Source organism: Aythya marila (assembly GCF_965140915.1).
Source record: "Aythya marila genome assembly, chromosome: 6".
Lineage (NCBI taxonomy): Eukaryota > Metazoa > Chordata > Aves > Anseriformes > Anatidae > Aythya > Aythya marila.
The window spans coordinates 38215191-38240753 of NC_139047.1; the positions used below are offsets into that span (position 1 = coordinate 38215191).

A 25563-nucleotide genomic window follows, 5' to 3' on the forward strand; every position below is an offset into this window, starting at 1 on the left:
TGCCTTTCACTGTGTGCTCAGGCTCTCTGTGCCACCCTTTGGCCATCAACACTGCCAGGAATGAGACCTGCAGTGTTTTGGGGTGCACAGATCGTATACAAGGTTTTAAATACTTGTCTGGAAATTGAACTTTATCAAATATTTTCTGGAGGATAACACAACATTTGTAGGAAGCAAATAAGTTAGGGGAAAAAATGGATTTTAGTGGTTAGTAGGGTCTGGGGGCAAATGCAGGCAGCTGAGAAGGTCAGATGCCAAGTGAATTCACAGGTGCTTCTTAGTGTTTTGTTTGGGTCAAGGTACAACAGTGAAGCAATGCCTGCTGAAAAAATAAATGCTTTTCAATGCTATGAAAAGTGGTACATAAGCTGCAGTATATAAACTGCCAGAAATGTGATTTCTGAACTCTGTAAGCCAGGTGGCTGAATTACCTCACTTTGAGGGCTTAAAAATGTGGGACAGTCGAAAGCAGAGATATAAATTTGATTTTCAGAATATATTGTTACAGGAGGGCTACACGGAATGGCGATAAGCAATACCTATTTCCATCTATCAGAGCATGCACATTGCAGAGGGCCGTATGAATTGTACCTCAAAGCCATCCCTGCGTAGATTTAAGTAGTTTAAATAGGGGATTTAGTTTTGGAAGTGGATATGAGGAATGTGCCGGGCGATACAAGTCAAGCCCATAATCCTTCCTGCTGCTGGTGCCCGCCCGGAGCTGCCTGCACAGGGCTGCTGGAGCGGCACCGCTGGGTGCTTTATGTCCCGGAGCCAAGGGGATGCTCTCAGGGTTTGGGAGTGGGGTGAGTATCGACATATCATCTTCTGAGCTCACTGCTATCCTGCTGTTCGGCTGGTGGAAAATGCCCAATTTGAAAGTTTGGAAGCATGCAGACACCTCTGGCAACAGAAGCCATTGTGAAGCTCTGTCTAGAAAAGTGCCTGCCGTGTAAGAGGTCAAATGAATGTGCATTTTGAAGTTTCCCAATTAGAAGTCGTGTCTTGGACAGGGCTAACAGATTATTTTCTATTATATTAGAGAGGAGCTTCCGCAGTGACTTTGGACAGCCAGTTTTGCAGCTACCTTTACAATTTGCTGGGTTTCAGCAAGCAGCGGGGGAGACTTGTCAGCACCATTTTTTAACTTGGATGCCCGATATTAGGCTTCCCAGCCTGAATTTCATCAGCTGGTTTTGGAAGTGAAAAGACATCCCTTTTCCCATTGAAAAGATCAGTTCTTGCCGTAGGCCATTTTAATTTAGGCTTCTAAGCACAGCTCTAAATGCAAGGCTATCTTTAACGAGCCATTTTTCAGCAGCCTGTCAGCTAGGGGGACAGCACGCGTTGCAAACACCGCAGTGCCGCTGGAGGAGGCAGCGTTTTCCTCCCTCCACCTGGGGAAGACATTTCTCTGTCAATTCCCCCGTCAACATTTCCCCGGGGTCGGCACAGGGCTGGGCTTCTTTGCCATTTCTTTTGTGGCAGTGGGGTGCTGAGATGGCTCTAAAAATGCAGTTCCCATGGGAAAAGAGGTGAAGCTAATAAGATGGAAAATTAAAAGAAGCCCTCAGCAATTCAGCTGGGGGTGTGGGACAGTGTGGGAAGGGGATGTTGGCTCTGCACCCCGGGATGTTTGGAGACTGAGTTCAGCCCAGACCCAGCTCATGTCCCCCTCCCTCGAGCAGGCCAGCCTTGAAGTACACGTGGGTCATGCTGCCTGGGGAGGAACATGTATGTGCCTGCAGAAACTGGTGATTTCAGCATGGTGTTAGGACTGTGCCAGGGCATCCGTTGAAGAGCCCTGACCCAGTCACCGAGGAGAAGCTCACAAGCCCATAAATGAACACCCTATCACCCCTCTTCATCTCCCCTCAGAGCCAGGCCGGGAGATTATCCCACCTGCCGAGTTGTGCGGTGCGTTGGCTGTCCTGGTGGTGGTTCCCCCCCGATTGCTGCTCCTTCCCTGATTGCCAGCTCCTCCCCAGTCCACCTGATGAACTTTACTTTTTAATCTCCTCTGTATTTTTGCATGTTCCTTGCTGATAAGCATCCTGTGGGACAGGCATCCCCCCTCCAAATGCATGAGCTCAGCTGTGGCGAGCTGCTCCAGAGTGCTCTCTGCAATCCTCAGGTGTAGGCACAGCAGCAGAGCCAATCCAGGACAAAAATACTTGTTTTTTCTCACAACAATTTTTAATGAAGCTGCTTCTTTCTTTTTTTCTTTTTCTTTTTTTTTTTTTTTTTAGAAAAGTTAGGGCAAAATTCCAATACACTTTCTGTATTTGTTTTTAAGCTGGCTTATCTTTCTATGAAGAAAATTGCCGTGTGCATCTGAAGTGAGCAAGCAGCAGAAATTTGGTGCTGCTCAATGTCCTCTCTCTTCTTTGCACAGTTGTGCATTTGCATATTTGCACAAGATTTCGATAAAAAATTCAAACAGAGAACCTACAAAATTTTATTAGAAGAGAAGAATGAAATTAGGTCAGTCATATGGGGATGCTGGCAGGACAAGATTTGTTTAATTCAGAATTTAATGACTGCTGCTATTTCAGTGACTGGGAGGAATTTCAGTATTTCTGTCCTTCATATTTTCAGATTTTTAAAAAGTCATTTAAGAATATAATTTATAAATTCTCAAAATATGGTCATAATGTTTTTCAGGATTAAGAAGCAAATAAAGAAGTATATTTTATGAAATTTAACAAAAGTTAACAATAACATTTTAACTAAAAACAATCTTAACAAAAATCCTAGGAAATAGAAGATTTTTTTTATAGGTCATTGCTAGATGTCAGAAAGTGTTCCCAATATTGTTAAACTTCTTTTTTATCCTTTTGTCCGACATACATTTTCTTTAGGTTATTAATCTGAAATATGCAGATCTCCAGATAATTCTGGTAGAGAACAAAGCAAGTTGCATTTTAGTAATTAGGTCTCTGAAGCTATTATCTATCAGCACACACTCATCTCCCCAGCTCTCCTCTGGGACCTGGCTGGTTTGAATTTTCAGATTATGTACTCGGAGAAAGAGGAACCGATGGTTGCTGACAGTGGCATTGTGTTAAATATATCTCTCAGCATAATGAGGGTGCACACCTGGTAATTACAGTTGGAGGTAAAAGTCTTGATTAATCAAGTTATGAATTGTTTTCTGGAGGCTGTCTACTATTAAAAATATAGCTAACTCCACTACAGGAGAGCCCATCTAAAATTTTTTGTGGTCTTACGTATATTTAAAACTGCTGCCTTCCCTTATCTTTGTAGAAGCTGTGTGTGGATAAGAATAAAATCTTCTTTTTCTGCTACCCTTGAATTTGGCCATCCTGTGTGTTGCCTGCTCATTCATGCCTCATGCTCAGGTGAGTTAGGTGCCAGAATTTTTAACATATCCAACACAGATTGAAGAAAAATGAATAACACAGTGGAAAACCTTATGGGTTAAATTTTGTCGAAAATATCTCAGGCTGAAAAAATAGGCTGAATTTGTCACGTGGTGCATTTTTATAGATGTGCAAGGACAGGTGCATCGTGTGCTTAGGGAAGGAAATTCTTTTTTTTTTTTAGTGCTGCTATGCTTTGGTTCTAAAAGATGAGAGAGGTGTCTTCTTTGAAGAAAGTAAGAGGGCAGGGAGCTGCAAGGACAGGCAGGGTGATGCTGGCAGAGGCTCAGGAAGCAGGGAGTGAGCTGGGGCCTCAGTGCCTGGAGAAGCAGAGCTCTTGTCCTGGCACTGCAGGCTTGGCAGCGGGCAGTGGCTGCTCTCTGCCTACAGCGGGCTCCCAGGGCTGCGAAAGCTCTGCTCAGTGAAGCTGGCATCAGGTTGAAAGATCCCAAAATATAGCTGTAGTAAGGAGCACTTTTTTGTTTTAGTGGAAGTACTGCATTTGACAAGGAGCTTTGAATTTTACTTGGCAGGAGCCTAGCTATGAGTCTGCAGAGTGATTACAGCCTAAAACTGTAAGAGCTCAATTCAGGAGAGTTAAAAAAAAAAGTCTCAGAAATACTAGATACACTTCAAAAGGGATTAAAGGAAATCCCTTTCTTAGAGAAGAAGAAAATAGATTAAGTTGTTCTGAAAAACAGTGGAGCTGCTGCGTACATATGGCCCACGTTCAAATTGCTGTCAGCGGTACTCTGAGACCCGCCTCATTTCTGACGGGGTTAAAATGGTGCCGGGTAATTGAGCCAGCAGAGGAGACTTTCCTCCTAAATCAGTACAAATCCGTGCAGTTTTCTGAATGCAGAAAATGCCCTTTCCTGCCTCCTTTGGAATACAAAGTACCCCCAAAGCAGGACGGCTGACCTCACGCCAGGGAGGCAGAGTGTGCCCAAATGTAGCACCAAGCGGCGAAGCAAGGTGCTGCTTATTCATGTTTTCACCAGTTCCCACACTCTCCCTCCCTATCAGTCTCTCCTTGGCATCTCTAATAAAAAAAACTATTAGCTTAATACTAACACATCACTGTTTAGTAGTCCGTTTTGTGTTATTTTCCGTGGTTTTCATTAAAGTATCAGTGTAATTGATGTAACTGGAGGGTGCAAGGTTACACTCTGGCTAGTTCTTTGCTACTACCAGTGTCTGTCTTTCTCATATGCAAAACGTACATCTTATTTTATTGTTTCCAAGACACCTAAATATTTAGGTGTATACCCAAATAGATTTGCACATATGTGCCTCCTCAGCTTGCTCCAGTTACCTGCCATAGTATTCCTAGCAGCATTATTCACTTCTTTTTCTAGCTGCTCCAGCATATCTCATTCCACTCAGCCTGTGTATTTCTAAATGTAGGCAGTTATGTCAATTTATGCATTAAAATACTGTATCTAATCATTGAACGGAAATAATTATATGCTCAGAATAGGCCTGCATTTGCACAGTCAGCTGAAAAAGATAATGCACATAATAGTTTGGGTTCTCTGTGCACTCACTGCATTGCTAAACCACTTATCGTCTTAATAATCAGTTAGTATTCAATTCCCAAATACTAGCTAGTCTATTAAGGCTAAAATGCAAAGTTACATTATTTTTCATGCACTTTATTTAAGGCATTATAGGGAATTTAAATATAGTACTTTAAAGTTTTAATTTGGGATTACAAGATAAGTGCTTGTGTTTTACCGAGATTTACTCAGCAGATGATGTGCAATCCTCCTTTCAAGTGTAATTGTATAATTAGGTTGATAATGACGGTATCAATTTAGCAAGTAAGAGCTCTTGATAAACATTTTCACTCTTCCCTTACCGATTTAGCATTTTAGTGCTAAAGGACTGCCAGAGCTGCGAGAGCAGTCACTCCAAAATAAGTTCATTTGACCCGTGGAATCACGGTGCCGAAGGGAGATGTGTGTGCTGCCCTCGTGCACAATGTGCTGGGACCAGGCTGTGCTGGCACTGGGATGGAGCTGTTGGAGGGAGCTGTATGGGATGAGTGGTTCCACCTCGCCCTGAGCCTGCCTGCCTGGGCACTGAGCCTGCTCAGAGTAAAAATAGTGAGGGAAGGAAAAAGGAAGCAAGTACAAAAAATATTACAACTCTTCTAGCATCACAATTACCAAAGGGGCTCTCCGGGTTCCTTCCTTGACCTCATCGTGCAGTCAGTGCAGCTGTAGGGCTGCACACATCGTGTGTGAGGGATGGAAATCCTCCTGATCGGTCAGGCGTGGCTGTGGGCTAGGCAGGAATTCTGCCCGAGGCAAAAGTGAATGTAGGCCCTCGTAACCACCAAAACTGTTCCTTGACTCCAAATGCACGAACGTCTTCTGTGATATCTTGTTCAGGCCTTATGCAGACAGCAGCAGTACGGCTGCTGCTGCATCAAAAAATACCTTTACTTTGTTCTTTCTGTTAATTTTTCAGGCACTGATATTGAATACCCAAATCATAATAGTCCTTTCTTATTGAGTTTCTCTGGAAAAAAAGAAAACAACAACACATTACATAGATTAGAAGTGATTGCATTGCACAATACTCATCTTTATAGCGTTATCCACTGTTTCTAAACCGTTCACATAAAAAAATACTCTTGTCTGTGTACATACCCCCAAAAGTGTTCTGCACACACAGGAGAGGAGGCGATGAGGCTGCGGGAGGGCTGAGGACAGCGGGGTCAGCCCAGTGCCTCCTGTGTACCCACGGGCTGTGCAGCCCTGGGAGTGGGTTTGTCCCCAGCATTGCTTGGGATTGATCAAAGGTAAAGGTCCAAGAAATAATAATGTTCTTCAAAGAGCACTTCATGTTCGAGACTCACCAAAATAGCAAGTTACTAATGTAGAAAAAGAGCAGAAGAAAGCAAACAGCGGGGCGGTGATGGAGCACAGGAGGTGCAAGGATGACCGGAGCCTGGTCCCTCTGTGGGGTGTGGGAAGCAGCCGCTGGCCGCCTGCCCACCCGTAGTGGTTTCCCATGGGAAAACTCGGAATCTTCATTCCATGCCATGTTTGATAGCATGAAACAACTGCCTCAATTTATCTTAAATTGCTTACAAATTGGTGCAAGACCCTTTCAGACAGAGGCATTTTGTCGGTGGTGCGTTTTCTTAGCTTTGCTTTTTGAGTTAGCACGTTTTTTGGTTGTTTCGCTTTTTGGTGAGTTATGCATGTTTTCCTGGCAGTAGAAATAAGACATCGAGGCGCTCCAGAGCCAACTTCATTAATGTTTTGGCTAATTAGAAAATGCATTTGTTACCAGTGAATGTCTGCTTTTGATAGAGGTATAAAACGGAATTCCCTGGATTTTGGAAGCATACAGCATCACGTGTTATTTTCTGAGCTGTTAGAAGCAGCGTGGAAAGCACAGCCAGAGCTGCCTGGCGTTCAGCTGTCGCCCTGGGCAGCTGGAGGAGGTGAACGGCTCCTCTGACGCCAGCAAAACAGCGCTGGGGAAAAGGAAAAGGCAGCAGAGCGTGCTGCAGACAAGTGTCCTCCCAGGCACAGGTTGAGCCACAGTGATGCAGAAAGAGGTGTTTTTCCAAAATGACTTGCAAGGGTTCTCAGTGCTTCTCGGTAACGTGCCCCAGGCATCCTGCTTCTGCAGACTTAATTCAGCACTTGGCCGTGTTTACCCCTGTGAAGCATAACACAATTCCAAGTACAATGTTGGTAGTAAAAAAGCAAGCATCGTGAAATAAAAGCAGTGCCAGCTGTGGAGTTTGCAGGTAGGCTCGGTCCTTAGCTTTGTCATTTGAAGGGGGCACTGCAGATAGCAGGCTGGCTGCTGTGCAATGCAGCACAGGCTTTCAGATCTGAACTACAGCCTGACGTGTGTGGACTGGCTTCTCTGGTCCATTGCTCTCCATTTGAATGCTCTGGAATATCGATTCAGTGAAATGTTTTCTCTTAGGCTTTTCAAGGCAGCAAAGGACAGCAAAAGCCTCATTTGGATTGAGTTTTCTGAGGGTTATTCTTACAGAAAGAAAATGATTTCCAGTCCTGCAAGTTTGTACTTCATTCCAGTGAATAGTTTTCATCTTTATCATCATGAATAAATGTCTTGTTACGCAGAAATGGTGCATTTAGCCAATTTTGAAACTGTGTCCTTGTGTACCAATTTACAGGGCATGACCATTGGGAAGAATGCAGGTGTAATGCAATTCTGCAGCCATTCAATTTGTTCCACTCGAAGCGCATCAGCCGGTCTGTTAATATAACCTGCTTCTTTCCTGAGATGTTTGCTTTTGCACATTACACGTCCTTTGGCTTCTTGTGATGTTTTGTTTCTTTTTTTTGCATCCGAGAACATTTCACTTCCATTTTCTTAGTTTAATGTAAGTAGGCTTATTCGTCATTAATTATTTTTATATTTCCTCTGAGTCCCATCGATTATTTAGCAAGTAATGACACCGAATAGGTATTGATTCCTAAAGGCTTGGTTTAAATTGAGCAGAAGGGGCTATAGGGGCTTACTGGAGATCTATACAAATTAGGTCCTTGCTGGAAGCGAGAGCAGAGCGTTGGGGCTGGCGTCATGCAGCGTGACCGAGTGCTACCTAAACAAGTCTGCCTGGCTCATGTGAGACGAGGAATGGCTGTAATGAAGGGGCGTTGGGAAAGGAGAATGTGTTAGGGTTGTAGTGGGGAGTATTTTTAATTTTTTATAGGAACCCGTGGAGAGGAAGGGAAGGGAGGGCTCCATGTGGGAGGGGGCACTCGTGCCTGGGTGCTGGGGACCTGGGCACCACTACAGGGCACGCGGCCAGGTCTGGTGGGATCCCAGGTGTAAGAGCCTGGGGATAAAACTGCCCCACTGCGGTGGGTATGCCAAAGCCGCCAAGGGCACCCGGTATTTACTGCCAGGCTTCATTAACGTGTAAAACCCAAATTTGTCTTGCTGCCGCTTGTTTAATTACAGAAAACTTGGGTATGAAGCTGAGTCAGATTGAGTGGAAAAAGGCTTATTGCTTTCTATTCCAGCAACACCAGGGCTGAAACAACTGTGGAATTAGAAATCCATGTGAGACAAATAGAAACAAAGTGTTTGGTGAACCCACGGGGTTTCTCATTGAGAGGCAGCATTTCTGATTGGGTTTACAACCAGCGTATCAAAGTGTGTGTGTGATGGGGGAAGGCTGTGTTGTTTGTGATCTCAGACCAGAACACTGTTAATATCCTTTTTCCTCATGTTCAGCTTCATCAGATCCCCACAGTACAAAGCACCATGCAACTCAGATAGTGCTTTTCTCCTAACCCCTCCAGTGCCCTCCTGCAAGGATGATTAGCCTGATTAGGGGTAAGGACGGAGCAGCACGCGTGCCAGCAGCACGCTCCTCTTCCTCTGCAAGTGGCAGCACTCACAGGCCCCCACTCCCCCTTCCCAAAAAAAGCTTGCCCTGAAAACATAAGAAAATGTAAATTAAGTCTTTTTTTTTTCCTGTAAACAAAGATGCGTACAAGTTGCAGAAATCCTGCCGACAGAACTTGTTTAGCAATCCAGTTTAAGTCTTCACTTTTCCACTGTCCCTTAAGTTACTATGATTTAAGTTACTGTGATTTAAATATGGATAAGAGTGGTGTAAGTTAAATTTTTGTTAATAGCAAGAAATGGTTTTACTGTAGAGTACTGAATTTCTTTAGAGATGGATATCATCTTCTGCACTAGGGTGTGACTTCCTAGCAGAATAAGCTGATATTCTCGGAGTTTTGCCTCTAAAAAGGTTTCAAAATAAGATCCTATAGATACTGGAAAGTAGGAGATGATGGAAATGCAGCATGGATTTCAGATATAAATCTGGTAGTGCCTTTCAAACTATGATCTGAAACTATTTATATGGAGCACTATTGCTGTGGCCTGAAATAAGCAGTCGTGCTATAACCAAAATAACGCTGCACTCAGTCTGGATGCGCTGCAGCTCTGCAGAGTGCTTCTTTAAAATAAAAATAAGCACCTTGCTAAATATAGTCCAAAGTGAAGCCCAGTAGGCTGAAGAACTGTTCCTAAAAGCCTAACCCTGCTGAAGAAGCAGTGGAGGTCGCTGCAGGTGGTTGTAAAGCAGTCGTAAGCTGGTTGTAAGTTGGAAGCCCGGTGCAGGACATCAGGGCTGTAAAACCCTTCCCGTGTGTTCTCAGCCTGAAAGCTCAGCACAGTGGGGGCCTCCCGAGAGGGGCTGATTCCTGGTGCTGCAAGGAGCAGGAGCAGGGCTCTGGGCACCAGCCCTAAGGGTGCTGCAGTGGACGCAGGGGCACGGGGAGCTGGGTCTCACGCAGGTGGGGGGAGCAAGCCCCTTTGGGCTGCTCGTGGGCCGTTTCGGCAGCTTTGGCTTCACTGTCCCTTTGGATAACAGTTCCTCGGATATCAGTCATCTAAAATTAGATAAAATTAAACCACATAGAGCATCTGACATGCTTTTGGCTTCTGGTTATCTTTCTTACTGACCCCAGGTGACTGTGTGGCAAGCCCCTGGAGACTGGTCGTTGTGGCTTTGTGCTGAGCTCCTTCCTTCGCTGTCCTGTTCCTGGAGCGTGTTGGTCTTGAGAGGGGTGTTGCAGGCTGCTGGTTCGCTCGTATGTTAACCTCTGAGAGTCACATACACAAACCTGCAAATAGGGTGGGAATGGCAGCGGTATTTGCTTGCCATACGTCCTACCTAGAAAGTGTTAAGAAGCTGAGTATATTGGTTGCCTTTCTTTGGCACTGAACGGGTACACCTGATGGGTTTCTTCTCCACGTAACGAGTTTCTAGCCTATTTCTAATTTTCTATTTTCCTACTTCTAATTTTCTTATTTCTAATCAGTTCCTATTTCAAGGAGCTGTAGGAAAGGCACATCACTGTGTCTGCTGGCTCGCTGCGGGCTGCAAGTGCTGTGGGCAGTGCTGGTGCACGCGGGCTGTCAGAGGGGGGGTGTTTGTGTCTGATGTGGCCATTTCTGGCCTCGTTCCTGCCATCTCCAGTGTCTGGGACATGCAGCCCTGCCTGTGTGCTCCCTTGTGCATTTCCACTTCCCTGGGCACACACACAGCAGCAGGTAAGTACGTGCCTTGTCTGGCTGCCATCTCAGCGGCACCGTATGTTCTGCTAATCCATATGCTCTAAATTAGAACGCAGACTGCAGCCTCCCTGAGGGCTTCCCAGCTGATTTCCGCCCTTCCTGACTCATCTGCTACCTTTTCTCCCTCTGTGACCCACGTTTCCTATGGGTGGCCCTCGCACCACCCCTTGCTGGTGGCAGCAGGATGCTGCCAGGCTTGGGTCTGGCACCCAGAGATGGGTGCTAGGAAGGGTGCCGGGGATCCCAGTTTGTTACTGGGGCACAGCACCTTGCAGGAGGGAGCAGCAGGGTCCCAGGAGAGGGAGCTGGAAAAGTCCAGGCAGTGTGCTATGGGACCACGGGGGTAAAGGTGTTCATGGACGGGGTTTTCTTTCTGTGAGCATCAAAGTGGGCAAACACTGTACAGCATTTTTTAAAAGGGGATCTTGAATTAATCACTATTTGGTCTGAAATTCTTGGATTACATACAATTGAACCTTGGTCCTGAATGGTTAATGTCTTGGGAGACAAAGGAATCAAGGAATTCAGTGGTCTTGGCTTTTATCAGAAAAAGAAAAAATGTATTTTTTTTCAAGAGTTTCAATCTTGCTAAATTAATTATTTAATGCTTGTAAATATCTATGGTGTAGCAACAGTGCATGTATTCACCCAACGCTGTGTTATAATTTCAGCAAATGGCCCTTGGTAAGAAGGAATTATTTTAAAAAAAAAAAAAAAAAAAAAAAGGAAAATGATCAGTGATGCCTTCTTTGTAGCTTTGCAGGAACCACACTGATCACGTCTCTTAACAATTTCAGGTGTTGTTAAGGTGGATTATGGCGATGTGTCGGTCAGAAAAGCACTAAGAGAAAACCTGAAGTGTAAACCCTTTTCGTGGTACTTGGAAAACATCTACCCCGACTCGCAGATCCCAAGGCGCTACTACTCTCTTGGCGAGGTAGGAATCGCTCATTTATTATGCTGAATTAAGCAGTAAGTGTACTGTGCTTGTTGCAGAACCACTGGGAAGGTGAAGTTGCTTTGGAGAAAGGAATAAAATGCTTGTGTGCATTCTCTGGGTCTTATTCACCTTTTATTTTGAGCAAATTATATATATGCTAAATCTTTTTTAAGGGGTATTGCTGTTATGAAAGTGTTCACCATTAAAAATCCATCTTTTAAATTGAGCTGTGTATCGGAAAAACTGGGTTTGTGATGAATATTTTCAAATGATTAAATAATGTGGAATTGTTGAAAAAGCTTTCCATCATCATTTATCACTTATATGTAGAATAGAAGGTCAGCTTCTTTTTGCCCCCTTTCTTTTTCTTTTTCTTTTTTTTTTTTAATTGAAATGTGTTTGTTCATTGATAGTGTTTTCTGTTGAGGCTGCCTGGAGCTGAATATCACAGACATTGCTAATAATCTGATGATTTGAGTACTACCAAGAACTGAAGGCTCTTTAAAATTCAGATAATTTGCTGTTAAAAATATTCTATTGAGTTGTATCTAAGCTGACTTCTGAAAGCTCTTGAATGCTTTGATTTAAAGGTAGCTACTGATAGAATAGCAATCAAAGGAGCAAATGGCTTTATTGCATCCAGGAAAGTAATTTGCTATTGAAACTTGCAATTGTAGTGAAAAATAAAAGCCGCAGTAGGGTTTTGAGTTTAACTATGACAAAATAAAGTGAAACACGGGTTTACAGCAAGGAAAGAACTCATCTAACAAGTGTCAAATAATAAGGATTTGTACAATATTGTCAGACTGGAAAATAAAAGTATGAGGAAGTAATACAATAGTTATTAAAACACCTTATTTTTAACAACACAGCCCCAGTTTCTATGGAAACAGGCATTCAGGCAGGATCTATGAATTAAAACTCATGCTTGACTATTGCAGCCGCCGCCTGCCAGTTGAGCAGTAAAGTGGATTTTTACACCTAAAACTCCAGTCCCCTAATCAGCAGTAATGGAGAATTTTAAAAACATCTGAGGTGTATTCTCAGAGTACTTTTCCTCTCTCCCAGCAGTGAATTGAAATATGAGTGTTGCTTTTATAAACTAAGTGCACAACTTTAAAATGAAATTTCCCGTGTGGAGCTGTACAGAACTGAAGTTCTTCGGTGGCTGGTGCAGCTTTTTCATCGGAGACTTGCCAGGCAGATCCTGCAGACTGCCAGGTCCTCCTTTGCAACTAAATTTTCCCTTCAGTTAGAACATAACCCATATGCAGTTACTGTGCTAGATTTGAGTTTCCCAGATGAACAAAAATATGCCTCAGACAGGGCATAAGCTTTTGGCAAAATGCGGTGAATGCTGAATACGCTTTTTTGTATTTTACTCGTATCACGTTGTAAGGGAATAGAATGTAAATGCAAGACAATAATTTTGTGAAGCTGAGACATGATAATCATGGAGGAGTTTTCAAGTCACTTTTCATTTTAGCCCTCTGTTTTAATGAATCAAGGGATTGCAAAAAAATTACCTTTCTCATGAAAACACTTGACTGTCTATTTCGACAAAAAGGTGATTTAAGAAAAAGAGGCTTGACTGCAGCTTTTCATGGAAATGAGTTTGAGAAAATTGAAGTAGCTCTGTAAGATGTGAAACAAACATTTCTTCCCAGAACGAAGATGGAGTTCGGGCAGTTCTCTCATTTACCCACTGCTCAGGATTGGGATAATGTCCAATTATTCCAATCAATTGTGTATTTTCAGAGCACAGTTCACACCAGTTTTGCCAAAGCACCGAGGCCCAAGACATGTCTTGACCTTCCTCCCATTAGCAAGAAGGTCACCGCGTGCTGTTGGCCGTGGCAAGGAGCAGGGCCCCTTGTTTGTGCAGCACTCCTACAAGAGGGCTGGGCTGAGGAAAATGTTTTATTGACAAACATTGGCAGTACCTGTGGGTGACAGCTCCGTACCTGTTAGAGCAGAGGGGAGAGAAGGTGCTCCATCAAGGAGCTGCCCGGCAGCCCCTGCTCGGAAGGAGTCAGACATGAGAACTGCTGGTGCTGTTTGTCTGTCTGGGGACAGGGTCAGCCCTGCTGGAAAGAAATATAAACTCCTGTCTTAGGCAAAGCACTGCTTTTCCATTGCTAAGCATATTTCATCTGTTAACAAAACAGCACAAGGCACTGGAAGAGATTCAGCTTGAATGCCGTTCATCCTCTCACTTAATATGTAATTTAAAAACTCATTATGCTTTTTGTAATTATTTCATATTCTTTCGGGAGTGTGACATATTTACCAATTGCAAGTTGAAATGCGTTCATTTAGCTGAATGCATAGATAATGTACTTTTTCCTGCAGCTCACAGTTATGTAATTTTTTCTGTGCAAATATGGCATTTAGAGACATACATTTTTTACGGAACGTTTCTTCTCTTTTTTTCTTCAGATCAGGAATGTTGACACCAACCAGTGCTTAGACAACATGGGCCGCAAGGAAAATGAGAAAGTGGGCATTTTCAACTGCCATGGCATGGGAGGCAATCAGGTAAAAAAGAAATAGAAAATAAATGTTAAAGAAATATTTTTTGTACAGTAAATGCTTCAATCTGCTGCTGTGTAACCATGGGCAAAATAGTTTAAAAAAAATAAAATAAAATAAAAAGGAAAAACTGGTTGGAATTCTCCTGGAGTAATGCAGGAGCTGCAGTTTCACCTGTCAGCACTCCTTTCCCTCTGCAGAAACAAGTGCCACTCGTGTCGCTGCAGGCAGGGGGTTTGTGCTGGGCGCCTGTGATGTGTTCATGCTGGAGCCACGTCGGCCCTCAGGCACCGCAGCGCAGAGGTGGCTGTGCTGCATCACTACAAAAAGGAACTGCAGCAATTAGCAAATGTATTGATGGAAGTTCCAAACTTTCTGAGATTTTGAGCTTCTTAAAAGCTTTAGGAGTACTCAGGAAGCCATTGTTTCAAGTAACAGCTGCTCATTTTGAAAATGTACTGGTTCGCGTCCATAGGTCCTGCATTTGTAGGTCCAGAGAAGTATCTGAGTGAAGACATTGAATTCATTCCTCTTATTTAGAGTGCAGATCCTAAAGAATCTCTAACCAATGGTAAACCAAACTCTTCTTTCTGAGCCTTCCTATGCCAATATATCTCAAATCACCATAAAAAAAAAAAAAAAAAGAAAAGAAAAAGAAAAAATGGATCCAGTCTCCTTTATACTTCTCACATCAACCAAAATCTGCAGGTAAATGGGCTGTGTACACCTGCTGAAGGGACACAGGGACACTTCCCCTGCGTTTGCATGACCAAGGAGCACTATCTGTGATCTGGTGGAGGTTTTGCGAGGAGTGTCTCACCTACGTGCGGAACATTATTCATGCATTAGAGCTCATACACAACTCCCATTAAAAGTTATCTCTATTAACTTCTGTTATAATGAGAAATTAGAGCTGAGCTAAGTCATGTAAATGCTGGGGGCGGGGGGGCTGTACGGTTACAAAAATAGCTGAGGAACAAAACTCCTTCAGAATGAAAATGAAGCAAAAATAATACCTAGCTCGTTAGAGCCGAGCAAGATGCATGTGTGCTATCCAGCTGGAGGCACAGGCAAATATCTCATGGCTCCCAAAGTGGTTTAAAGGACTTGAGGATAATAAGATTCTAAAAATATGAATATCTTTTAAAAAAAAAATAAAGAAAAATGGCGTACATTGAGTGAGGCCCCTCATTTAGGAATTGTTTTGAGATTACAGAGCAGTGGAGGATTCCTCGTTATGTTGGCATGGGCATTTCTGATAGCCATGTTCCAGTCACCGGGTCACGGCTGAGTTAGGAGTACTGATAGCCCCCAAAATAAATACTGCAAATCTAATGCAGTAAAATGTGATCTTAGAACTGTTTTCTTTGCTTTATATGGAAAATAAATGCAAATGTCCTCAAGATCCTGCCTTCGAATCAGCTGCAGCTGGGGCAGGGCTTTAATGGCAAGAATATGAGGTTTGGGCATCGATGCATCGCTCTCCCAGCACGGTGAGCTGCTGGCTTTGTGGCATTTTAGAGGAAATTCATTCCATTCACTGGCCTGGCACTGGGCAAAGCAGGCTCCTGTTTTTCCTGCCTGCAATCATCCCAACGGGGTGATGGTTAGCCTTTTGCTGCGTTGCCATGGCAATGGCATCTCCTCCCGGGGATGTTCGGGGCGCTGAGCACAGCAGCCATCCCGCATGTCCCAGGGCACCAGGGCCACGTGGGTTCCCACACGGGTTCCCATGCAGGTTCCTACATGGGTTTCCCTGCAGGTTCCCCTGCATGCATCAGGGCTGTGCTGGGCAGCGAGGGGCTGTGGCACCATCCCCTCCCCTTCTGAAGAACAGACAAAGCTACAAACAAGTCCCCATCGGCCTGCATTTCCCTTAACGAGAAGCTTCACGTCAGCCAGAGCCCCACCGAAGTGATGGTCTGGGGGATTTTTGCCATTTTCCGTGCAAATGGGGAGCATTTTGTTGGGAACTATTTCTAATGAGTGGGGAATTGCATCCACTGGGGGTTTCCTCAGTGGTACCGTGCCTGGGGCAGCTGCTGCAGGCTGCCCTCAGAAAGAGCGTGGTGTTTTATAGGGTTTAGTAAGCAGGCAAGGCCAGCACCACTCCCTTCTGGTACAGAAAGTTCAGGCTCAGTACTCACTGACAATTAAAAAAGACAAAGACAAAAGCCCACGCTTGTTAGAGGTGTTTTTCCCCTGGTTAGCTCTACGTAATAAGTCTTTCAGAAACTGTTCTGTTTCACAGATTTTTCATAGATTTTTCCCCATTCACAGTAAACGTAGGTATTTTCAATGCCTCTCAAACGTGAGCACTTTGTGTAGCAGTATCTAGAAAGTTTTCATAAAATCTCCCTCTGGAAGGATTTCTTTGTACTCTATGTTAGGTTGCTTGTTGCTGAGAACAGGGAAATGTGTGAGCTGCCTGTATCGGGAGGCTCCCCTTTCACAGCAGTCCTCCCTCCCGAGGACATCACACAGAGATGTTTGTGCCTGGCAGGCAGGGGCACCTCAAACCCTGAGTGTAAGCCTTGTGGTGAAAGCTCCTGCTTTGGCCATGAAAAACACGGAAACGCAGCAGTCATACTTCACATTTTTAGTTGGATAATTTATCAGTGGCTGCAGCCATTCAGCAGTGCACCTAACAGCACTCCTGGGCATGAGTAAAACCGAGCAAAGCACTGAGCTCGGTGACAACTGGGCGCCCCTTGGTGCTGCTGGCAGTGCTCTGCAGCGGGTCCCAAACCGGCCACCTGCAGCCTGGCCGTACAGGGAGCACTGCATGTGTAAACACAGCGCCCGTTAGAGGTTTCACGAGTGTAGTGCTTTGATTTTACTTCATATCTTAAATAAATGCTAGGTTTCTTAAATGGTTACTGGGAGGTAGCTTAGCCAGCCCTTCTTGGCTTTTTCTGCCTTTCTCACCTTTGGCAATCTCCTGTTTTCCCTGATTTTGATATATGTGTAGCTTCTCGTCCTCTAAACAAAACCATCATGAGCAAAACTAATTATTTCTGATATTTGGCTAGTCCGTTTTGCTGATAGATGATTTCCCTTGCAGACTTTACATCATTATTATGTACTGATGTTATAAACCTCTGGGCAGGAACTGTCTGACACTCTGGATTTGCTCAGGGTGCAGCACAGCGGAGCTCTCGGTGATCTCCAGCACAATCATAATAACTATGATTAACAGGGAACAAAGGAGCAGTGCCTGGCTGTTAAATAACAGCATCTTTTGTTTAACGCAGTCAGAATGAGAATAGTGACTTATTTTTAGAGTCTACGTGAAAACTGAATTGCTTCTTCTTTAAATTGGCAGAAATAGTCCCCAGGGAATGGAGGAAAGCTAGCACTGGATGTATAAATCACAGCAGTGAAGCCTGGGTAGCTAAGGTGCAGGAGAGGAGCACTGGCTGTACCTGCTAGGAAGTGGGAATTTGGGGGGATGCTGCTTGGGAGGAAGGGGAAGAGATGCTTCAGAAAGGCTTTGAGAAATGCTTTGCACGAACAGCTTGTGTTCGGATGTGTAGGGAGCCATCCATTACAAAGTGACAGCAGCCTGAGAAACAAAACCAGGCCAACAAAGCAAACAAGCCAGCCACAGCCCTGCCACCCCCGTGGAGCCAAAAGTCAGCTTTTGTTGCGGTTTTTGTGCAAACTGCTGAATGCACTTGAAACCCCCGTGCAGTAACAGCGGTTAGGAAAGGACAAAAGATTGCCTTGTGGAGGACAAAGGGCTCGGTATGGGGAAGCTGTGTTTGCTGCTTGCACAAAGGGGTGATTCCACATGTGTTTTCCCAGTGCCATCTTCTGAATGTGACAAAAAGGCAGTTTCTTAGCAACCTGGGAAGCTGTTTCCTGCGGCACAGCTCCGCTGTGGCTGTCCCTGTCTCCAGCAGGCGCTGGCAGCCAGCACTCTTTTCTGCGATTTTGTTCATTCTTTCGTGCTCGGACCATTTAATGGAGCTGCAAGTACTGATTTCAGGCTATGATAGCTGGTGGTAATTACAGTGTTGTCTTGGTCTGTGGGCCCGAGCACCAGGATAAATGAATTCTTGGCAGTGGTGGCTGGAGGCAGAGGGAGCAGCGGAATAATTTTTGCATGAGCTTTCCCATGCGAGCAAGGCGATTCTGGCCTGATGGTGTTGATGCCACCGACTGCTGCAGGTGACTGTCTGTGGGACGAGATGAGTTGCTTTCATGCCACCGAGGATCATCACCTAACCTGCTTTTTAGGGATAAAAGTTGTCACTGCTTCCAAGCATAGGAGCAGCCCCACAGACAGCAGCGAGCTGTTCTGGTGCCCTGAGCTGGGCAAGCATGCAGACAGAGCCTGTAGGTTAGGTTTATACCTCCCTGGTGGGACACGCTGCCTGGGCAGGTTGTTTTGGTGGTTGTTCAGATATCAGGTGCCATTACGGTACCAAAAACTAAAGCCTGCTGCTTACATCATCTGGAATTAAAATAGGGCTGGACCCATCCAGTCCCAAAGACCCCAGAGGATGGGCTGGCTTGCTGCAGAAGGGCTTCTCTGCTGAGCAGCAGCGTGCCCTGCACACCCACGGCACCTCCGTGGAAGGCTGGGCTCATGGCAAGGAGCTCTCCTGTTTCACCCTGCAATGTGTTGTGTGAAATACACTATTTAATTAGCGGTAAGATGCGACGTATTGTTCCTCAGCCGCTATTTTTACACGGTGGCATTAATATAATTATATCTATAATTAATATGGATGTTAGTAAAATGGTGGCCTGATAATTTTACATTGTCTTAATTAGCATTCATTTTTCTTTCTGAAGACTGCATGTTTTGCAAATCCATCTTCTGTAATTGTTAATTCAGACATCGCTTATACTTTCAAAAGATATAATGGAGCAGTGTATTGCAATTATCAAAGAAGAGAGGAAAAAGAAAGAGGCAAATGGAAATACATTACAAAATCCAAGTATTTGCTTTCCATAAAGCACAGAAGAAAACATCTGCTATGTCTCTGAGGCTAGAAGAAAGTGTCTGATGCAAATATGTTTACTGTATAAAAACACAACACAAATAAGTTGAAAATTAAAGTAGAAGTTGCTTCAGGATAAATGCTGCTGGATAAATCTCTTAATAATTAGCATGGTAAAAGATAAACTATCTGCACAGAGTGTGCGTGGAAGTACATGAGAGATTCCTGCGACCAAATTCTGCTATTTCAACTGAAAAATACTTTGTGCTGCAAATGTTATCAATGATTTTCAGATTAATAGAAAACTTGGCCATTTTTTTTGTTCCCCTTAGAACACGACAGCAAGCAAATAATTCTGGCATTTTACTATTGAGTAAGGTTTTTGGTTGAAATTGCTTAAAAGAACAAACAAAGCCCCCCAAAATGCTTCTTGTGTTGGATATTGATTATGGTAACATGGGAGTCGAACAGCTGCTTCAGATTAATGGTTGCTTTAACCCAGGCCTTCAATATTTAAACTACATGACATCTTTCTCTGCCCAGCCTGGTCCTGCGCCAGTTTTGACCAAGGATTATTTGTAAGGATGTGACAGATTGGAGCTGAATGCTGAGCGCTGCATTTGGTAGGAGTAGCACCACGGGAAAAGCAGGGAATGTTTTACTTAGAAATGAGCTATGTCTAGGGGGATACATCTCTCTCCCAACATACAGGTATATATTTTTCAATAGATGCAGATATTGCAGACTAATAGGAGCACCAATAGCATTTTTGTCCTAACTTAGGTTACTTATTAATGTATCTCAAATTACCATTTCTTGACTTCTGTGCTTATTATTCGGAAAATAATAATAATTCAAAACAATGTACTGAAGGTGGAGTTTCTGAGGTCATGAAGAATGATTGAAGAAAGTTGCTTTTGATGTTACTGTGTTTTATTCTGAGAAGAATTTTCAGGTGATGGTGTAAATGAGAAGTTCACGAACAGATAAGTATTTCTTTCCCAAACCTTCAGATGTTGCTGTTGGTCCCGAACATGGACTGCTCTTGTACCTCTTTCAAAGAAACCTTTTCAAAATGATACTCGTGTCTCTTCCTTGGTTAGCCCTCAGCTACAAGTTTTCTTTCCTAAATACTTCTGGGAGGTAAAAAAATGAGATGTGTAGTACATGCACTTAGCTCTCAGCACATCGGCAAGCGCTGACAAAGCTGATGTTTGCAAAATAGAGGAGAAGTCATGAGATATTTTTAAAGGCCATCTAATTGCTTTTGTACACAGAAAATGGAGGGAAGGGAAATGTGTATTTAAACACTAACACATTTGAACACTAACTGGCATTTCTGATGTAGACCCAGCTCACCTCCTTCCAAAAGATGCTGTGCTTCAGATTATGATCTCAGCAGAGCACTCATAGCTTGGTATTTAAAAATCTCTTCCCTCTTGAGAAAAGCCTGTCTGAGTATTGGCCTGTGTCCAACGTGTTTTTAAGTGAAAGCAACACTTTGAGAACCTCAGGTTTGATATCAGTGATTTATTGCTGGATGAATAAATGCAAAAGGCAGCTGGTACTTTACTGTACCTGTGGATCCTAGATTTTCATCCAGACAAGTCGCTGGTGAGTCGTGAATAAGAAATAATAAAAAATGGAAAGACGGCTGATCCTAGCGGCCCATTGCTTTCCCACCTTTGTCTTGCTGCTGTGAGCCAACAGCTCCACAGCTTTCTTTGCATGCTTGTTTCGTATTCCATGATCTAAATGATTTATCTGAACCTCCAACTTCAAATTACTTGCCTCTATTCCCTCGGCTGCTTTATGCAGTAGATAAATTCTACAGGTGATTTAGGGAGAATTATCTTCACTGCCCACCACTGCCAAGTGTCACGTTTCCAAGTGACTCGGAATCCTCCACCCTCAGCTTCCTGCGCTGAGGTTGTCATTTGCTGCCTGATTGATTCTTATTCCTTGAGTACAATTAATTTTTTTCACCAAAAGTCTCAATGGATAGACACTCCCTGGGGCACTGCAGTGCTCGTGGTTCAGAGTTCAGCCTCGGCTCTTTTAATTAGTCTGCAGGCCTTTTGCGAGAGGAATAGATTTTACAGAAACAGTGAAATTGCAAGGAATTGTTGTGTATGTGCAGATGTTGTATTCAGCTGTGTCTTTTACCTCTGTTAATTGAAGCATTGCTGCGCATGTGAGCATTTTACATGGTGCTGACAACGCTGTTTCTCAGTTGTACATTTCCACATAGGTTCATGCTCATCAGAACCTGAATGGGACATCATAATCTTACTATTTGTCATGGTATTTATCAGTCTTATCAGCTGCAGACTTTCTTCTATTTCTCTGCTTGTTTAGGTGCAGAGATGCTGCAGTGGTGCTGAGGTGCTGGCAGCTCTGGCAGCACAGCAGAGGCAGTTTGTAATGGGGGGGCTGAGACTCTGCTCCCTGGCCTCCTGGTGCTGAGGACGTGGAACAGGGATAGATAATTTGTTTTTTTGCAAATAAAAGGATTTTTTGAAGTTTTTGTGCTGTGGCAGCCAGCGTTGTGGTGGTTTTGAGCAGTGGGTTTGGAGCACAGAGATGCTGAGTGTGTGCAGGCCATGCAATTCAATGTAAATACTGGCGGTCCTACCTGCATCCTTCCTTTCCTCTCTCCTCCTTTGGTCTCCACATTTTAGTCCCCCTCCTCACTGTCTCCAAGGGACAGACCTTGCTCCTTGCATGGCTGGTGAGGAGCATGCAGGAGGGCTGGCTGCACACCACACGGGGGATTAAAGTTGTCAAGGATCTGTGGTCAAAGTTATTTGGGGCTTCTCCAGCTCCCAAACCATGGCCACTTACGTAGGTGCTCTACCAAACTAGTCTGATAGAATTTTGTTGGCAGATGGTTCTCTCGTGCCTTCATTTATTTCCTGTTATTTTTAAGAGATCTGGTATTTCTGAAAGACTCAGGCACATCGGTCTTTAACATAGATAACCCTTGGTACCGAAAGTTCAGGTCAGTGCTAGGAGGAGCATTTAGTTTGAGCAGGCTCCGATTCTCCAGATGCTGGGGTCTGCTGGCCAGCAGAGCTGTGAAGCAGGCCATGCTCAAAAATTGCATCCTGCTGAAAACTTCTCTGATGAAGTCTTAGCTCTGTTTCTCCTTTGCATCTCCCCAGGAGGCTGAGTGGTTGCTGGCTTTCTGTCTCATCAAATTTCTTTTCCTAACCATGACACTCCTTTTCTTATGTACAACAGACTCACCATTAGAGAACCTTGCATGAAACTCGTAGGAAATGCAAGACACCACCTCAGTGTTGGGAGAAGAAAGTCATTTTTCTTCACTGGAGTAGAAATTTTGCATATTACAAACCAGCAATTATTTAGGACCGTGCTTTGCTGACGCTTTGTCACCTCAGACAATTTCTCTTTCCAGGTATTTTCCTACACGGCTGACAAAGAGATTCGCACGGACGACTTGTGCTTGGACGTGTCGCGGCTGAACGGCCCGGTCACCATGCTCAAGTGCCACCACATGCGGGGGAACCAGCTCTGGGAGTACGACGCCGAGGTACCGGGGCTGTGGGGCTGGGGCCAGCTGGGTTTTTCACAGGAAAACTCGATTTGTCCCTGTGCCCCTGGGATCTCCTGCAGTAGGGCAGGAGTGAGAAATAACGCTGTTGACTGACTGGTGTTCACATATTTCCACAACTTTTATCTTCAGAGGGGTGAGAAGGTCAAACTACTCGCTGCTTTAGAAAGCTCCTTTCTAGGAGCTGCCACTGCTATGTATCTAATAAAATTAAAGAAACTTTTTTTTTTTTTTTAATATAAATGAACTAGAAAGTGAGATTTTTTTTTTTCCTAAGTTACAGTTTCTCAAGTGTGTTTCTTCCATCACTTGAAGATTTTTGGCTCTGGATTTTTAAACTGTTTAATCATTTTCTGTGTACCAGCCACCTGTTTAGCTGGGCACTGCAGTGGGATGGGACGTGGCTTTCTCTGGGTTTTGAAAGGTAGAGCAGGTGGTAGAAATTTGGTGACTTATGGAGAAATTGCAAAATTAATAGAAAATACATGCGAGCATCTGAGTATTTGACGGTGGAATTAATTATTTTTAAGTTCAACAGGAAACAGCAGATAAAAATGGAAACAAAGTAATTTCAAGTTTTTGCTTTAAAATGTGAATGTGAGTTCTGCACAGTGAGGTTCACACAAAGGTATTAGCATTTTTTTCCAGATAGGACCTTTCTAACATATTATGGTAAGGAAAAAAGCACACAGGCCTGCCGTTGCATAACCCTGAACTGCCAGGTAGAGAAATGACAATGCTGGTTATCCCCGAGGTGCAATATGCTTTCTAAGGTTTGAGACATTCTTGATTTTAACAGCTGAATTTAAGCCAATCTTCTCTTCAGTAAAGAAGACAATTTTTCTTCTTACACAAAATGCATGACTATTTTGGTAATTTTAAGTGTTTTTGAGGTTGTTCATGCCAGCAATTAACACTGGGGATTTAAGATCATGTAGCTTCCTTCGTTTTATTCCTGTCAGCAGATGGTGGTGGATTTTTGCCCAGTGCTAGATCGCTTTAAAGGGAAGTGAGGAAGGCTTGGGCTGGGTCTCGTGCTGACACCCAGCACAAGAATTCACTCCTGCCTGTAGCACAGCAGGATCCCAGTGGTGGGCATGGGTCTCTCTTTCCCAGAGTAACAGCGTCAGTCACCCTAAAATACCGGGTTATCAGACTATTCAGTTGGCCTATTTCAAGTTCATCTCAGAAATACCTTAAAGGATGAATTTGGAATGTTGCACAAACACTGAATTTTTGGCATTTTTTGAATATTGCTGTTTACGTGCTTGAGCTAAGTGAGGCCAGGTCCCCTGGCGCAGCACGGGAGGCAAGCTGTGTGCCAGCCCTCGGCCAGGATCCACGGTCCCAGGGAGCGCTCGTGCACCACGTCCACCAACTTCTGCAGGTACCAGGCGTTGGTCGATGGATGGGCACACAGCCCAGGACAAGGTTTCTCACAAAATGCTCCTTCCACTACCACCAGCATAGACAGCAATCTCTCCTGAGAAGGAATTGTACTGCCAGTTGCTTTTCTTTGGGTATTTCGGGCACAAACTACAAAAAATGGATTTCCACAGTGAGCAGTTTTAGCGCTGGCCGCCCAATGCCCGCAGTTAGGCAGCTCTGCTGTTCTGAGCTTAAAAATACCAACTTTGTTTTGGCTTATTTCCATGACAGCAGAGCTAGAAAATACTGCACAGCTAGAACGATACTGCCTTGTAAGTCCATATGGTCTTTTAAGAACTATTTGCAACATTTCTCAGAAACAGCTGCTTTCATTGTTCTGTAGGAAAAGATAGATTTCTTTCAACCCATTTTGCTCTCCTTTACTTTTTAACTCTGGGAACTTGCTATCTTCTTCTCTTAGTTTAATATTATAGACCCTCAGTGGAAAATTTCTCTGTAGCTGTGTAAAAACGACATCGACCGTTAGATGGAGCTCATAAAAAAGAAATACGCTGATGTTTGTGCTCAGATCTTACCTAAGGTATCTCAGAGGCAGCTGCTTCGCTGCCTCTCCTGGGTATAAACCGCAGCCCGCTGCACTGCGTGCCTTCCTATTTGCTTCCAGGAATAGTTCAGCTAATACATAATTTTACCCTGCAAACATTCAGGCTCAGCTTGCAAGCTTGCCCTGCGATGTCGGTGCTGCTTGCACGTGTCGGTGCACGGACAGATGCTGGGTGGTGGTGGCAAGGCACGGGGACCATGGACAGAAGTGAGCCTGAGGAGGGGGCTCGGGGCTGGCTCTGCAGAGCCCCTGGCTGGGGCTGCATTAGGATTGCATTATGTATGTATATTCAGGGAAACAGCTGCACCACGCTGCCTGATCGCTGGTATCCATTCACTTTTCCAGCCAAATCGCACTCATTTTGACATTTGTGTACTCAGGAGTTGAACTGAGATGATTTCTGGGTGTTGCACCATGGTTCAGGCAGCGGGGATCCCTCCTCCTGCTAAAGGCATGCAGGAGTCAAGACTTGCTGGAAGTACAATGAGACACAAATAGTCATTAAAAGGAGGCATTTCTGATTTTTTTTTAATTTACATACTGTTTGATTTGCATACTCTTATTAATTTTTGCATCATAATGTTCTAGTTTATTTTAAACTGTGGTATTTAAATGCATATCTATATATAAATCATGAGAAGTAAGGCTTTTCCATGTATTTATTTGTAGCTCAGTAATGCTACGTTTCCCTTGGCTATGCCTAGCAGTTGTACTTTTTCAAAAATAAACAAAGAACCAAGAAGATTTAATGATGGTGATAAGAAAGGGAAATCTCAAACATTTCCTATGCATTTTTGAAGCTTTCAGATTTAGCTTGAAGCAAACTATTCAGAAAACCCCTTCTCTCATTTGGATACCAAAAGTATCCAAACTTGTGCAAAGTGCTTTTAAAACTTAAATAATTTGTACATTTTAATGCAGACTTGGGATGCAGTCATTTGTGGAGACAAAGGCAGTGCTGTGCAGTGGGGGGCAGTGGCTCTCGCAGTCCCAGTGCCACGATCTGGTGCTTGGCAGCCTGGGAGCCTCCTCCAGCTCCAGTGCTGGGACCCCTGAACACTTTGTCTGATACAGTGGAAGAAAAC

At 44.0% G+C, this 25563-nt stretch overlaps 1 protein-coding gene across 3 annotated transcripts in view; it reads left to right on the forward strand.

The window, feature by feature from the left end:
* The window catches only part of GALNT13 (polypeptide N-acetylgalactosaminyltransferase 13), a gene marked incomplete at its 3' end in the record, with an annotated part of 101187 nt that overhangs the window by 68058 nt on the left and 7566 nt on the right, over window positions 1-25563 (forward strand). For all 3 annotated transcript variants that reach the window (XM_082762978.1, XM_082762977.1, XM_082762979.1), the window contains exons 8-10: window positions 11282-11421; window positions 13864-13962; window positions 22330-22464. In XM_082762978.1, the coding sequence (XP_082619104.1) occupies window positions 11282-11421; window positions 13864-13962; window positions 22330-22464 (374 nt within the window). The remainder of the gene's footprint in view (window positions 1-11281; window positions 11422-13863; window positions 13963-22329; window positions 22465-25563) is intronic.